Source organism: Nuphar pumila, chromosome 2, assembly GCF_984573655.1.
Source record: "Nuphar pumila chromosome 2, dmNupPumi1.hap1.1, whole genome shotgun sequence".
Lineage (NCBI taxonomy): Eukaryota > Viridiplantae > Streptophyta > Magnoliopsida > Nymphaeales > Nymphaeaceae > Nuphar > Nuphar pumila.
In genome coordinates, this window is record NC_143250.1 from 120,395,449 (window position 1) to 120,410,556 (window position 15,108).

The 15,108-nt window shown below is 38.1% G+C and overlaps 1 protein-coding gene across 6 annotated transcripts in view; it reads right to left on the bottom strand.

The window, feature by feature from the left end:
• The window catches only part of LOC149846942 (putative cyclic nucleotide-gated ion channel 20, chloroplastic), a 206,395-nt gene that overhangs the window by 82,461 nt on the left and 108,826 nt on the right, over positions 1 to 15,108 (bottom strand). For all 6 annotated transcript variants that reach the window (XM_089996678.1, XM_089996677.1, XM_089996676.1 and 3 more), the window contains one exon: positions 8,569 to 8,714. In XM_089996678.1, the coding sequence (XP_089852804.1) occupies positions 8,569 to 8,714 (146 nt within the window). The remainder of the gene's footprint in view (positions 1 to 8,568; positions 8,715 to 15,108) is intronic.

Below are 15,108 nucleotides of genomic sequence, written 5' to 3' on the forward strand. Positions count from 1 at the left end.
TAAAGGGGGACGCGCTTCCCTTTAAAGGGGGACACACTTCCTTTTAAAGGGGGACGTGCTTCCTCAATTGAACCTGCGCTTCCCCTCGCGTTTCGGAAGCGCTGCATTTCGCGCTTCCGAAGCGCGTCCCGGGGAAGCGCGCTTCCCCTATTCTATAGGCGTTTCCGATAACTCTGCACTAGATTCTAAAAATTCTCAAAACTTTTTTGTTCCAAAAGTAAGAGTGGTTCCAAAATTAAACCTAAATCTTTTTGCGGTTTCTCAAATTGCCGACAATGGATGTGAAATATCTTTCTCATCTAAGGGTTGCTTTGTGCAGATCTCCGGTCTTGAAAGCGAATTGGGCAAGGCCATAGGAAGGGATACATCTACTATATAGATCAATTGACTCTTCCTACAAACTCTTTTTGTACTTATGTCCAAGATAAAAGTAATGAAACTTGGCATAAAAGACTTGGACATCCAAGTTACTCTAAAATGTATCTTTTTCTTTTTTAAAACAAATTTTGTAAAAAAAAAGATATAAATTGCAAAGATTGCATTTTTTAGAAAATGAAGTCAATTTCATTTCCAACTAAAACTTTTATCTCAACAAGACCTTTTGAATTGGTGCACTCGGATGTTTGGGGTCCATCTCCGGTTATATCTAAGGTGGTTATTCATATTACGTAACATTCATTGATGACTTTACTAGATATGTGTGGATTTATTTTCTTAATCTTAAATTGAAATCTTTTTCTTTCTTTAAAGAATTTTGCATGAAAGTTCAAAACCAATTTCAAAGTAGCATATCCATTCTTAGATTTGATTCGAGTGGAGAATATGTATCTAATGATTTTCAAGATTACTTAAAACAAAATAAAATTTGTCATCAAAGATCATGTCCTAGAACTCTAAAACAAAATAGGCTAGCGGAAAGAAAACATAAACATATTATAGAAACCGCTAGAACATTACTTATTTCCAAAAATATTCCTAAGAATTTTTGGGTCGAAGCCGTTTTAACTTCTACATATTTAATAAATCGTATGCCATCATCAAATTTGAAAAATATTTTTCCTTATGAAAAACTTTTTAAATTTACACATGATTTCAATCGCCTTCGTATTTTTGGTTGCAAGTAATTTGTCCTTTTGCATAAAAGAGATAAATTGTCTCCAAAAGCGATTGAATGTGTTTGCCTTGGATATGGTGAAAATAAAAAAGGATATAGATGATTTGATTACAAAAATAATAAACTTTATGTTTCAAAAAATGTGACTTTCTTAGAAAATGAAAATGGTTTTGAAAAACTTGATAAAAAAGATGAAATTGACTAATGTTCTTGTATGATCTTTCCCTAACGGAAGATGTGTATGATGATTCTTTGAATCATTTTGAAATTACAGATGAAACACATCATGAAGTATCTAATATTGAAATTTCACCAAGTAGTGATGACATCATTGATAAAAGTCTTCATGTTTATACCAGAGTTACCGGAAGCACGCGCTTCCCCGAAGCGCGCTTCGGAAGCGTGAAACATCGCGCTTCCGAAATGCGCGGGGAAGCGCCATTTTTAAATGGGAAGTGTGCTTCCCTTTAATGGGAAGCGCACTTCCCATCACGCTTCCCCCACACTCCCCCCTCGCTTCCCCCATTTTTTCCATTTTATTGTATTTTGTATTTTTTATTTTTTATTTTTTTCGCATCCCCCTCGCGTCCTAGGTCGCTTCTGGTTTGCTTCCTAGGTCATTTTCGAGACGATTCCTGATTCGCTCCTAAGTGGTCCCACGCTTCCCGCTCCCGCTTCCTCAACTGGCAACCATGGTTTATACCCGGCATGAACAAGATAAACCTATTAGTGCGCTAGAAAAATATTCTCAAAATAATGTATTTATAAAATAAACCACCCTTAGACGATCTTCTAGAGAATCCATTCCACCAAATAGGTTTATGTCATATGAATCACTTACACTGAATTACAGGGCTTGTCCAATAGCTTTGATGTAACGCCCCAAAAATTTTAACCTTAATAATAGTTTAAATATTGAAATTTCGAGACCATTTTTTTTTATAAGTATAAGTAAATCAAATTTTATTGTTGAAGAATATATGAGGTGCACTGAACCCAAGGTAGAGAGAGAGAGAGAGGGAGAGAGACGGTTGTTTAGAAAAGGAGAACTCATTAATCTAATATTAGGGCTACTCTCTATGTTAAATAGAGAGATGCCAAAACGGAGAAATTACATATAAGTCCCTTATTAACTTAAAATTTCAAATAACCTCTAATCTAAGAAAACTTAAACTTGAAACCTCTTACTCTCAACACTCCCCCTCAAGCTGGAGCATAGATATCAATCATGCTCAGCTTGTCACAACATTTTGAGAAATTTGGTCTAGCAAGAGGCTTTGTAAACATATCTGCAACTTGGTCCTCCGACTTTAGATATTTGGTAGAGATATAACCAGCTTGAACCATATCTCTTACATAGTGACAATCAACCTCAATGTGCTTTGTTCTCTCATGAAAGATAAGATTGTTCGCTATATATGTGGCAGCCTTGTTATCACACATCATGGTCATAGGAGAGGAAACCTTCACCTGAAGGTCATGAAGAACAGTACGAACCCACATCAATTCAACAGTTGTTTGGGCTATAGCCCTATATTCTGATTCTGCACTCGATCTAGAAACCACATTTTGCTTCTTACTTCTCCATGAAATCATGGTTGTCTCCCAAAAAACACACAGAATCTTGTGGTAGATTTTCTATCCACTATAAATCCTGCATAGTCAGCATCAGAATAGGCCACTATCTCCAGATTACCACCTTTCCAGAACAATAACCCTTTTCCAGGAGAAGATTTTAAATACCTGCGAATCATTATAGCTGCATTCCAATGTACCTCAGTTGGTTTGTCCATAAACTGGCTAACTTTGCTTACTGCTAAAGCAATATAAGGCCTGGTAACAGCTACTTACAGTAACTTCCCTACTAGTGAGCGATAGCTTTTGCTATCAACCAGTTTTGACCCTTCTTCAAACAACTGAACTTTATGGTCCATGGGAATATTTGTTGGTTTAGCTCCCAACATTTCCGTTTCCTTTAATAAGTCAAGAACATACTTCTGTTGAGACAAAACCATCCCTTCACGGTTCCGATATCCGGAAAAGAGAATCAATGAATTTTAGTTGATTTGGGCCTAGGACCCGATACCCAGATCTGTAGATACCCTACAAATTGGATATTAGAATATACGTAAAAAAATAAATAATTAATATTAGCTATGAAAAAAAATACTGATATAAAAGGGGGTTGAATCCATAGTTGGATCCGCCATTCACGAGCGACCCGGATCCACTCTAACAATGGATCCAGCGTCGCGGGTCGCGGGCTCGGACCCGGACCCGAGTTTGGTTTTTTTAAAAGGGGCGTACTTTATAAAGTAAAAAGGAAAAGAGAATTGTGCCTAGGGCACGATTCTTGCCTTTATCGAAGGGGGAGGAGGGGGCGGTAACAACAGGCGTAACCGAACCCCGTGCTTCTCGGAGGAGAGGAGTGGGGGTTCGGTGGGATATAAGGAGGGGGTGGAGAGGGTTTCACCCTCTTCACTCGGCCCTCTCTTCTTTCCCCTCTCTCGTGCACTCCCTGCCTTGCATCAGCCGCGGCCGCCGGTCGATCCAGAGCCATCGTCACCAGCGAAGCTCCGACCATCCGCAACCGTCAAGGGCTCCTCGAGCAACCCCCTGTCACGGTAGTAAGTGGAGCGACACCAGCCGGCCCTGCCCTCGCGACTGCATCATCCGATCGCCGGAAAACCCACTGAAAACAGGTACGGTGCTTCTAACGATTTTGGGTGAGGGGTCGAACATGGGTTCGATCTCATGTGTGGGGTTTGAGGTGAACATCTAGGGAAAGTTGTCGATGGATGTATTTCCCTATTTTCAAGGGACAAATAGGGGGGTTTTAGGTGGTAGTAGCATTTGATTTGGGGAAAGCTTTGGGTCTAACCCTAACATGAAAACTCCCCAAATCAAGCCCATTGTGGGGGTCGGCTGAGGTAGTGGATGGCCCCAGCCGTGTAGGTCCCGAGTATCTTATAGGGATTACCTCAGACTTGGGGTTTCTTAGTTAGGAAACGAGCAACCCAGGTGGCCTGAGTTTTTTTTGTTCCTGTCGCTAATTTTATTTTATTCCATGATAGGTTTAAGAAGGTTCTTCAATGTTTTTCTTTTCTTCTCTCTAACCCTGTTAGAAGTAGAGTTGTATATCATAACATGAAGGTCGAAATTGTTGTAAGTCGATCTTTGGGTTACTTTTTCTTCTTGTGTCTCTGCCAAATGTTTTGATCTTGTGTTGGACAAGAAAACATTGTTCAAGTTGACGAATACAGTCGACCTGACGTGTTGATTTCAATCTTGTTTCTGTTAACCGCATGAAATTTTCTGTATTTCTGTTGGAAATCTTGATTTCTGATTCCCATTTACTTTTACTGTTTTCATTTGGGGGTAACGTATTCTTGGATTGAATGTATGACTTTGGATCTGGATTGGATTCGTGTTAGGGATGCACGTCAAGAACGTAGATATATACTACTTGTTTTCTTCTTGCGGCCTGTCTGGAACCCACTGTTATACCGTGACATGCTGACTATGCACACAGTTTCATTAAGTGGCACATGCTTGCTCTTGGGTGCAGCTTAAACCCATAACCGTAGGATACAGTATGGGATTCTTGAATCATAACTTGAGTTGCCAGTTATATCTAATAGTGTTCAATATAACCTGTTCAAGAAGAAAGGACGTGTAATCTGAAATCCAATACACGACTTCCAGATGAGGTTTGCTTTTGCAGTTTAACTTTTGAGCATTATATTCTTGAATAGGAGTCCAGGTGTTTATTTAAAATGTTGCGTATTGGTTTAACAAGAGGTGTGTGATTACATGTTGACTGATATGAATCAGTTTGTACCAGCCCTGAAACTGGTCCGGATTTAATGGATTTTATTTGTGTATAATCAAAATACTGATCTGAACAAAGGAAAATTTTTGGAACCTAGTATATGTCAAGGCTTACACTTCTGCCCAGTAATTATGTAAATGTTGTTTTGCTTTTCATAATACTAGTTGTGAAATCTGGAATGTACCCATGTCTCAATTATTGATGTTTCTTCTTGAGCATATATGCTCGATAAATAAGTTAAACTTTACATGTACACTCACACACTCAAAAGAAATGTGCATTGGTTAATACACGTATATGATGTAGGTACCACACATAGTGAAAATGCATATGAATGAGTAATGACATGCATATGTTTGGGTTTATGATTGCATGAGTGCACATGCTTTTGACATTTTGGCCTAGTGTTACGAATAAACACTATTTGGTTTTATTATGTGGTGCACTGATGGCCTAATTGGACCATCATCAGCCTGGAGAGTCGTGGGTTTGGTTTCCTTTCACATATGTTTTTAACTGCATCACTTAAACCACATAAGATGGTTTGGCACATTACTACACTGTTCTAGTTGTTTATATGGGTTGGAGTTCCGTAAGGGTCCCCGCAAAGGAGGGTGCGGGTTTTCACTTTACTTTTGCATATGGTGTTGCAAACTTAAAGAATTGACTTAAATAAAAATATAATAAATAAGAACAATGTAATATACGTTCTAGGATATCTCATCTGGAGTATGGGAATCTTAGAGATCCGGTCTTGGGGAGACTGTGAGGATACAAAAACTCCGTGTGCTGTAATTTTTGTCTCCTCAACCCGATATTGAGGTTCTTTCTCCTGGCCATGGTTTTAGGGAGAGTCCACCACTTTACCCGAGAGTGGTGTGTTTGACACAACTGTTGTTTATGGTACCAAGGAAGTGGCACTTGTGGGCGTGGGGTGTCCCTTGTGTCCCCGACATTAGATGTGGAGGTCTAATGTTCCGAAGGTGATTCGGTCGAGGACTAAGTTGGAACCCAGTAATAAAATACAAATTGTGTGCTAAGCTACCCTGGGAACCTATTTGACCTCGAGGATCGTACCCGTTTGGTGTATCCGCGGGCAACGGTAATTAAAAAGAGGAACTTAAAGCTGCGTGCATTTAATAAGGCATGCATATGGAAAGATGAAACTTAAATGAAAGATAACAAAAAGGAATCATGCATTGCACATAATCATGCATTTTCTTGCTATGCACTAGATCATGCATAATTGAATTGTTCTCTAATTCATGGTAGAATGGTGGGTGTATGTTATTTACTTCCTAAGAAGCATGATAAAAGATCTTATTACTTAGTTCTTGTCTATGCTCATGCCTTACTGCTTTATTTTTCTGCTTAGCATGTGTAAATGGTTGCATGTATGGTTATTTGAATTCTGCAAATTCTTATATCTGCACTCACTCAAATCATTATATGAAATCTTATCCATGTTCTTTGTCTCACCTGATTTCTTTAGAAGTAGTTGTGCTCAGAATTTCGGTTCTGACACCCTACTTTGTTGGTTTTTCATAGAAAGTGGTGAACAGTGATATAGGACTGGCTACTGGGAATGGATGAGAGTCATACTTGAGCTTGACGGCTTCAGCAAAGGACAGAGTGGCTCTTTCTTTTGTTTCAGTTCTTCTTGCTTTTTTAGTTGTTGCTTTATTTTCAGTCGAATAAAACCTTGTCTATGAAATTTACTCTTATTCATAAATAAAGGAATTGTTCTGGTTCTTATGGATGATGGTTGCAAGTTCGTTTGTGGTGTTTGGGCTATCCAATGGAAATTGGAACTGTGAGGACCCCGGATCTCTGGGAAGGTTTCCGCATTGATTGAAAAAAAATATATTCTGCATTTTCAAAGGGTATAATTTGGGGTCGTTACAGCACCCAAGGTCTATTGACTTGTTATTTCAAAACACTATTTTCTGTTGAATTACTATTTAAAACTCTGATAAAGGAATGATTACAAGGCTTTCAAACATTTTCCTAAAAAGTTACAAGTCTGGGATTTTGGGGGCATTACAGAAGGAGAAGGATTTCCTTCTGTTTCGGGCATCTGACGTTTATTTTCGGTCTTTTTCCATTTTCAATCGAAGGTATGGATTCTTCTACCAATTCGAACAGAGAAAAATAGTCTAAATCAGACTTATGTGGGGATTTTAGATGAAAACAATAAATCAGATTTTTTGTAGGCACGTTCAATCACATGTATTGATGCACGAGAGTAGGAATCTTGATTTTTGATGTATAAATGGCGTGTGTTCTGTTAATTCATGTTCAAACTTTTAATTTTATAACAATAACTTGCTTAATATATATATATATAGGCCCCCCTTATATCTCAGCCATGGTTTGGGATCATATCTGACCCAAACCAGGCCTGCCGCAGGTCCAACATATATATAGTTATATATACATATGAGTGGGACTGATTGTACATTTGGCCGACCCATCAAAGTCCGGTTTTGGATCAGATCTGATCCAAAAGTAGACCTGTTGCAATGCACCAGCATGTTGATTTTTTTATATATATAGCTGCTAATATGAATATGCTTGTGAAACTGATTTATTTTACATTTTATATAACACTGAAAATCGGTTGGTTGTACCAAAAAGTGGTGCTGATTTTCGGTCATAGTGGGCAGCAATATAATGTCAGTTTCTAGCATTGGTTATGTTTGCAAACCATGATCAAACAGTGTTTATATATGTGCAGAAAAATATGACTGTTTCTGAAATTTTCTATGTTTGCAAACTGTCATTGAAAGTGTTTATTTAGGTTGAGTATACTTAAATGTACACTTTATGTTAGATTAGGTTTATTTATTTATTTTTTGGTCATATTATTAAAAAATAAATATATTTTTTTATTTTGCACATTCTATTGTCATTTTTTGAACGACCAACTTAAGGGATTTGATCTAACGGCTAGTTTGACTAGTCAAACTAGCCATTGGTATTTGCTTTAACAATTAGTTTAACAGTCAAGCCAGCTATCAGGATTCTAGCCATTGGTATTTGCTTTAACAATTAGTTTAACAGTCAAACTAGCTATCAGGATTTAGTCTACCAGCTAGTTTAACTAGTCAAACTAGCCATTAGGACTAGCTCTAACAATTAATTTGACTAGTCAAATTAGCCGTGATGTATTTCTCTATATATTGTTCATTCTTTTGTTGTATAGTTGAGAAAGGATGGATGCAAATAGGTTGTATGCGCATGAGTGATTATAGTGAGGATGCCTGGAAATTATGTGAATATTTTGATTAATAAAAATATTCATTTATTTTATTTCTTGTTCTTGACTATGCACTGTTTGTTGTCTTTAGCCAAATGCATCATAAGTGAGATTATTATCACTTTTATTTTCTCTACATTTTGGATTATGTGCCACTTCATGACAAACCAAGCCACACGTTTATAGAACTGCATTTTTGTATCAGCATAGAAGTTGATTTGAAGACACATGGAACATTAATATAAGAGCTTAGCTTCAAATATGAAAGGTACATCTTGGATGCATCGCAAGCCAACAAAGCAACTAGAATATTTTGAAGATGGATGATATATGTTTGCATTATCATTTGAAATACTGCCCTACCTTCGACCCAGAGCTTGGAGAAAGTTCTGCATATTTCCAATAAGCAGTGCAAACAGCAAGAGACCAAGTCCAATTATTGCCATGGTGAAAAGAACCTCCCACACAAATGAGCTGGGAGTTTGGTTTCCAGCTAAAGTGCTAATTTGCTGTAACAAGACAAGAGTAACAAAATTAATAATAAAACTTACAAGAATATATGTTCGATCTGGTAAAGGTTTCATTCTGTTCAGGTAAACAGGCAAGTTTTCCTTCTCATTATAACTACATTTGTTTTTCTATTTTCTATGCGGAGCCACACCATCTTGTTATTCCATATGGATGATGTGATTGTTGCTGAGAATGATTTTGATAATCCAAGTAGCAAAAACATTGACAGAAACTTAAGTATTGTTCAGTATCTTCCTAGGGTTGATGATGAATATGGACAACAAGGATATCCTTTGCCACGTCTTGTCAATTGAGCTTACCAGTTTTTAACACATTAAAAAAATCGCTTGTGCCACCTCTCTACAGAGAGAGAGAGAGAGAGAGTAGGACAAAGTAACAAAAAGTTGACATGTCAGAGACCTTACTTTTTATCCATCATACATCGTACAGAGAGAGAGAGAGAGACCCCCTCATTTCAGCAAATATTACGAACATATCCTCTTGTAAGTGGTTATTTAAAATACTATATATTATTTAAATATATTAATTATATTACATTGATAGAAAATATTTTCAAAATCATTTAATAGGAAAAAGAAAAAACTTTTTAAATAAACAATATAAAATATTATATATTAATATAAAACAATTTATGTTACATATATATACCCATGTCGCTGTGTCATACTTTTCAAAATTTTATCGAACCGGTGTCACGCTTACGAGTCATGTACACGCACGTACTCGTATCTTTGTGACAAAGCACTGGATAGGTCATTCCTAGTGACACTAGAACTCTTAGCTCAATCACATGTTGAGCTACCTAATTCAATCAAAATCCTTGTGGCACTCAAGAAGTATAGCCATAAGGATCTCCTTGTTATTTCTCATTCCTTTGCAGATGATAAACACCTTAGGTCCTTATGTTGAACACTAAAATGCCTTTTTTGGAAAGATGCTGGCATCAACCATAGGTTTTTTTAAGTATCTAAACAGATTGTATAACCATTTTACAAACTCTTAGGTTTGTCATAATGTCGCACATCTTTAACTTCCTTATTTGGTACTTTGCATTTTTACTAGGTTGTTGAGCATTATTTTTGCATTTTTATGAGGTATTTCTGATGAGTTCTGACTTGTGAATCATGAAATATCAGTAATTTCATGTTATGACTTATGACATGCAGCTTCAAAGTTTTAGAACTTTGTATTGAATTTCATGTTTTCTTTATAATTTACATATAACTGAGCAAATAATAAACATTACTGTAACTATAACTGCCCCTACCACTCCAACTATGATCGTTTTTCTCATTATCATTTATAATGGGTTCTTTACTTTAGCTGGCATTTCCAATAGGGCCAATACTCGCACTTAATCCACACCTGCACCCTAAATCCTCATTAGACAACATTGAATTTAACCACCATTTTTCCATAAAGCCCTCCCGCCTCCTGTTTGGAAATACAATACAATATATGAATTTATGAAGTCATTCACTGAATAATCTATTATTTCATTACCGATCGGAATAAGCATATAGATCCAATTCTTAGGATTATTACCGAATACTCTAATACTAATAATAACAAGTGATTATTGAAAGAAATTATTTATTTTCTGCTTTATGGGAAGCTGGAGTTGAAAGAATGTGAGTGAGATGGGTCTCTTCACGCATCACCTGCACAGGAGACAGAAAGAAAAACAGAGAGAAGCCAAAGGCTGGGGCGGCAGCAGCAGACTCGACCTCCAAGCCCTAATTCATAAATATAAACATGAGGAATATGATATTACAATATTGCCATTAATGAAACATTATGAGGCATGCGTGTTTTGATATAACGTGCGTATGGATCTGGATCCAGATCCATACGCATACTATATTTTAACACCCTCCCTCAAGTTGTACGTGGTTTTGAAGCATGTACAACTTGCTCTTCAATAGCCAAAATTGTCGTCCTGTTAACCCTTTGGTAAACAAGTCTGCCACTTGATCTTTTGTTCGAACATGACGTAGTTTTATCTCCTTCATCTCGACTTTCTGCCGTATAAAATGTTGATCAATCTCAATATGCTTCGTTCTGCTATGTTGAATAGGATTACACGCAATGTTTATTGCGCTTTGATTATCACATAGAAGAAAGGATCGAATAAGTGTCTCCCCAAGGTCACTCAATAAGTGTCTAATCCATGTAGCTTCTGCCGTGCCTGCAGCCATTGACCTGTATTCAGCCTCTGTACTTGATCGTGCCACTGCCTTTTGTTTTCTGCTGCTCCAGGACACTAAATTGTGTCCAATATATACACAATATCCAGATACAGACCGTCTCTCATCTGGATCTCCTGCCCAATCTACGTCTGTATAAGTGATGAGTTCATGCCCTTTATATAGGTTATTGTTCTTGCGATAAACAAGTCTGTCTCCTATAGTTCCTTTTAAATAGCGTAGAATACGCTTCACAGCTTCCATATGACCTTCCGTTGGAGCATGCATAAACTGGGATACCTGATTAACAGCATAAACTATATCAGGTCTGGTAAAGGTCAAATACTGCAGCATCCCCACGAGACTTCTATACGTTGTAGGGTTGACACAAAGATGGCCATTTTCAGAGCTCAGCCTTTGATGTAATATACTGGGAGTACTGACTGGTTTGCAATTCGTCATCCCGGCTCTTTCCAGAAGATCAAGAGTGTATTTTTGTTGCATGAGTGTTAATGTGTCCTGTTGTCTGTCAACTTCCACGCCAAGGAAGTACCTCAACTCCCCTAAATCTTTCATCTTGAAAGTTTTCATTAAAAATCGCTTCACGTCTTGCACATGATTATCTGAACTCCCAGTGATCACAATGTCATCAACATATATAAGAAGTATAACGATGTCTGTCTTTTGATAAATAAAGAGCGAGTGATCCAGAGAGCATCTTCTAAAACCATAGCCTTGGATTTGCATAGAGAAACTTTCAAACCAAGAACGAGACGCCTGTTTCAACCCATACAGAGATTTCCTTAGTTTGCACACCCAGGCAGTAGGGTCTTTCTCAGCATATCCAGGTGGTTGCTCCATATATACTTCCTCCTTTAAAGTTCCATGCAAGAATGCATTTTTAACATCCATCTGGCTAAGCCTCCATCCTCGATCAATTGTTAGGGATATGATGACACGAATTGTACCCATTTTGACTACCGGACTAAAAGTCTCATCGTAATCTTTACCATATTGTTGTGTGAACCCTCGAGCAACAAGTCGCGCCTTATATCGGCCAATACTACCTTCGGGTTTATATTTTGTTTTATAAACCCATTTTGAGCCAACAACATTCTTTCCTTCTGGTCGAGGTACTATTTCCCAAGTCTGGCACTCATGAAGTGCTTCCATTTCTTCATTCATAGCTTCAGTCCAATGACGAGATTGAAGGGCTTGATTAAAACAGGTGGGTTCCTCCTGTTTTGTGAGTTGAGACATAAACAACTGGAAGTCAAGGGAAAAAGTCTCATAACTCACCCATCGTTGAATAGGATGCCTAATGCGTGATAACCTTTGAGCCGGATCATTTGCGATGCTTTCCACATTCCTCGGTCCTGTATTTTTGTCCCTCCTCGTGTATATCTGTCCAGAAAAACGTTCTACTGGAGGTGGCTCAACTGAAGATGGTTCAGCATGCATCTGTGAGTCATCCAACTCTCTGTTCAAGCCGAAGGAAGGACAATTCGCCTGACATGATTCTCCTGTATTAGCAACAAGATCTGCGCTCATCCATGGATCATATACCTCTAATTCTCGAGATGGCAACTCATCGGGGTCATTGATCTGAAAATTTTGTTCATCAAAAACAACATTCCTGGAGGTCCTAATACGTTTTGTAGTAGGATCATAACATCGATAGCCTTTGTATTCATTCGCATACCCAACAAATCTGCACTTAGCGGCCTTGTCCTAAAACTTATTTCGCAGTGATGAATCAATATGTACGTAACATACACAACCAAAAACACGCAGCTCATCATAAGAGGGATGTTGCCCAAATAAAGTATAATAGGGAGATTTCCGATCCAGAAGTGCCATAGGAAGACGATTTATGACATAAACAGATGTGTGAAAAACTTCTGTCCAGAGACTAACGGGTACATTGCTATCATGTAACATGCTCATCGCACTCTCGACAATATGCTTGTGTTTCCTCTCCGCAACCCCATTTTGTTGAGGGGTATGAGGGCAAGAAACCTGTCGACTTATTCCTTTATCCCGAAGAAAGGCAATAAACTCGTTCGATGAATATTCTCCTCCACCATCACATTGTAAATGCACAATATCACAAGAAAACTTGGTTTTGACCATCGAATGAAATTCCCGAAATATTTGGAAAACTTCATTCTTATGTTTCAAGAAGTATATCCAAGTATAACGGGAATAAGAATCAACAAAAAAAACATAGTAACGACTGCCAGAAAGAGAAGGAATAGGTGCAGGTCCCCAAACATCGAAACAAATAATCTCAAATGGCCTTGAAGCTCTTTTATTAATGATATGAAACGAAAGAACATGACTTTTGCAGAGTTCACATGAGGAACATTTATTACTTTCTAAAGATGAAGATAAACTAGACTCTGGAAGAAGACCATCAGATACAAGATTTTCAACAAAACCCCGACTACAATGTCCCAAGCGACTGTGCCAAATGTCTGGCTTATTACAATGATATGATGAATTAAAAACTTTCAATGAAGGGAAAAACAAAGGCTCTGAAGGCGAAGACACTGAAGAATGCTTGGACGACTTCAACTGGAGAACTGGGACTGAAGACGAAGACACTGAGGGAATCTCCTTGAAGACGTACATGTTCCCTTGAGGCTCCCCCTTAGCGAACGTCTCCTTCGTTCGTAGATCCTTAACATAAACAAAAGAGGGAGTAAATTCGATGGAAGAATTCATATCATCAACAAGTTTAGCCACAGAGACAATGTTCTTTTTAATATTAGGGGCAAGGAGGACATCAGACAAATGAAGTGAGGACTTTGACATAGGAATATGTGCACTGCGAGTATGAGTAATGGAGTCTGAGGTTCCATCTCCCGTAACTATACTACCTTTTTCAAAATAAGGCAATAAGTGAGATAACTTACCTGCATTACCCGTGACATGAGTGGCAGCACCAGAATCAACGTACCACTCGCCTTGCTCATTTTGCTTGATCGTCATCTGTGACAATGCTGATAACAAAAGCTGTTGCACATCTGTAGATGGCGCTTTCATGTCCAAAGTAGAAGTTTTATTTTCAATTTTTTTTATTGTTCCTCTGTTCTGCGGGTTAAACCAACAATCAGCTTTCACATGTCCTCTTTTGTTACATAAGAAACAAGTGGGCACTCTCCTCTGATTCCCTGCATTAGAGACACCCGAAATATTAGGTGTGGGTAAGATACCACGTCCTCCCTATCCAAAGCGACCTCGACCTCTGCCCCCTTGATGCCCTGCATTCCCTCGTCCAAAACCTACAGAAGTCCCCATAGCCAAAACTGAATGAGAACGAGCTGATTCATTTCCTTCTGCCCTTTGTTTCATAATCATCTCATGTTGGAGAAGTTTTGCTTGAAGGTCGTCAAAATTGGGCAAGTGAGGAAGACATGTCAAAGTTGTGGTAAACATGTCAAAATCAGGGCCCAACCCATTAAGGAGTTGTTGTACTTTGTCTTTATCTGAAATAGCACTCCCAATAACAACCAATTGGTCAGTAATACTCTTCAAGCGGCCTATGTATTCCATAACTGTCATGGAGCCTTTCTTTAAACTTTGAAACTCATTCTTTAAATACATAACTCGGGCTTCTGATATCTGAGAGTATGTCTGAGAGAGCTTACTCCATAAATCTGCCGCAGTGCAATCATCTGAAAGAGTATCCAACACTTCTTGAGAGAGTGTTGACGTAATATACGCAACCAAAGATTGATCCCGTTTTCTCCAAGTGGTATATTTCGGATTCTTAATAGATTTGGTAACTGCATCACCCCTTTCATCCTTGGTTTCCTACAAAATAAGTCATGGTGGTACAGGAATGGAGCCATCCAGATGTTCATCGAGATCCTGACTCCGGATAAACGGAAGTATTTGTCTCTTCCATGTTAAGAAATTGGAATGAGTAAGTTTTTTTGTGACAAGCTGATTTAAAAAACTTGCAGAGGGACCTGATGACGAGTATGAATCCACATTAATGGCAACAATGAATAGGCGAACAAAAAGGATTGAAGAAAGCAAACTAAGTTGAGATCACTTAATCAATCAGCAGTGCTGCAGTAAGAATATGTACTTGTGCAACCAGCACTTTGAAAGGGAATCACCTTTTTTTTTTTTAACGAGAATGTAATCTGTTACAGTCTGCCTATAGGCGTTGTAC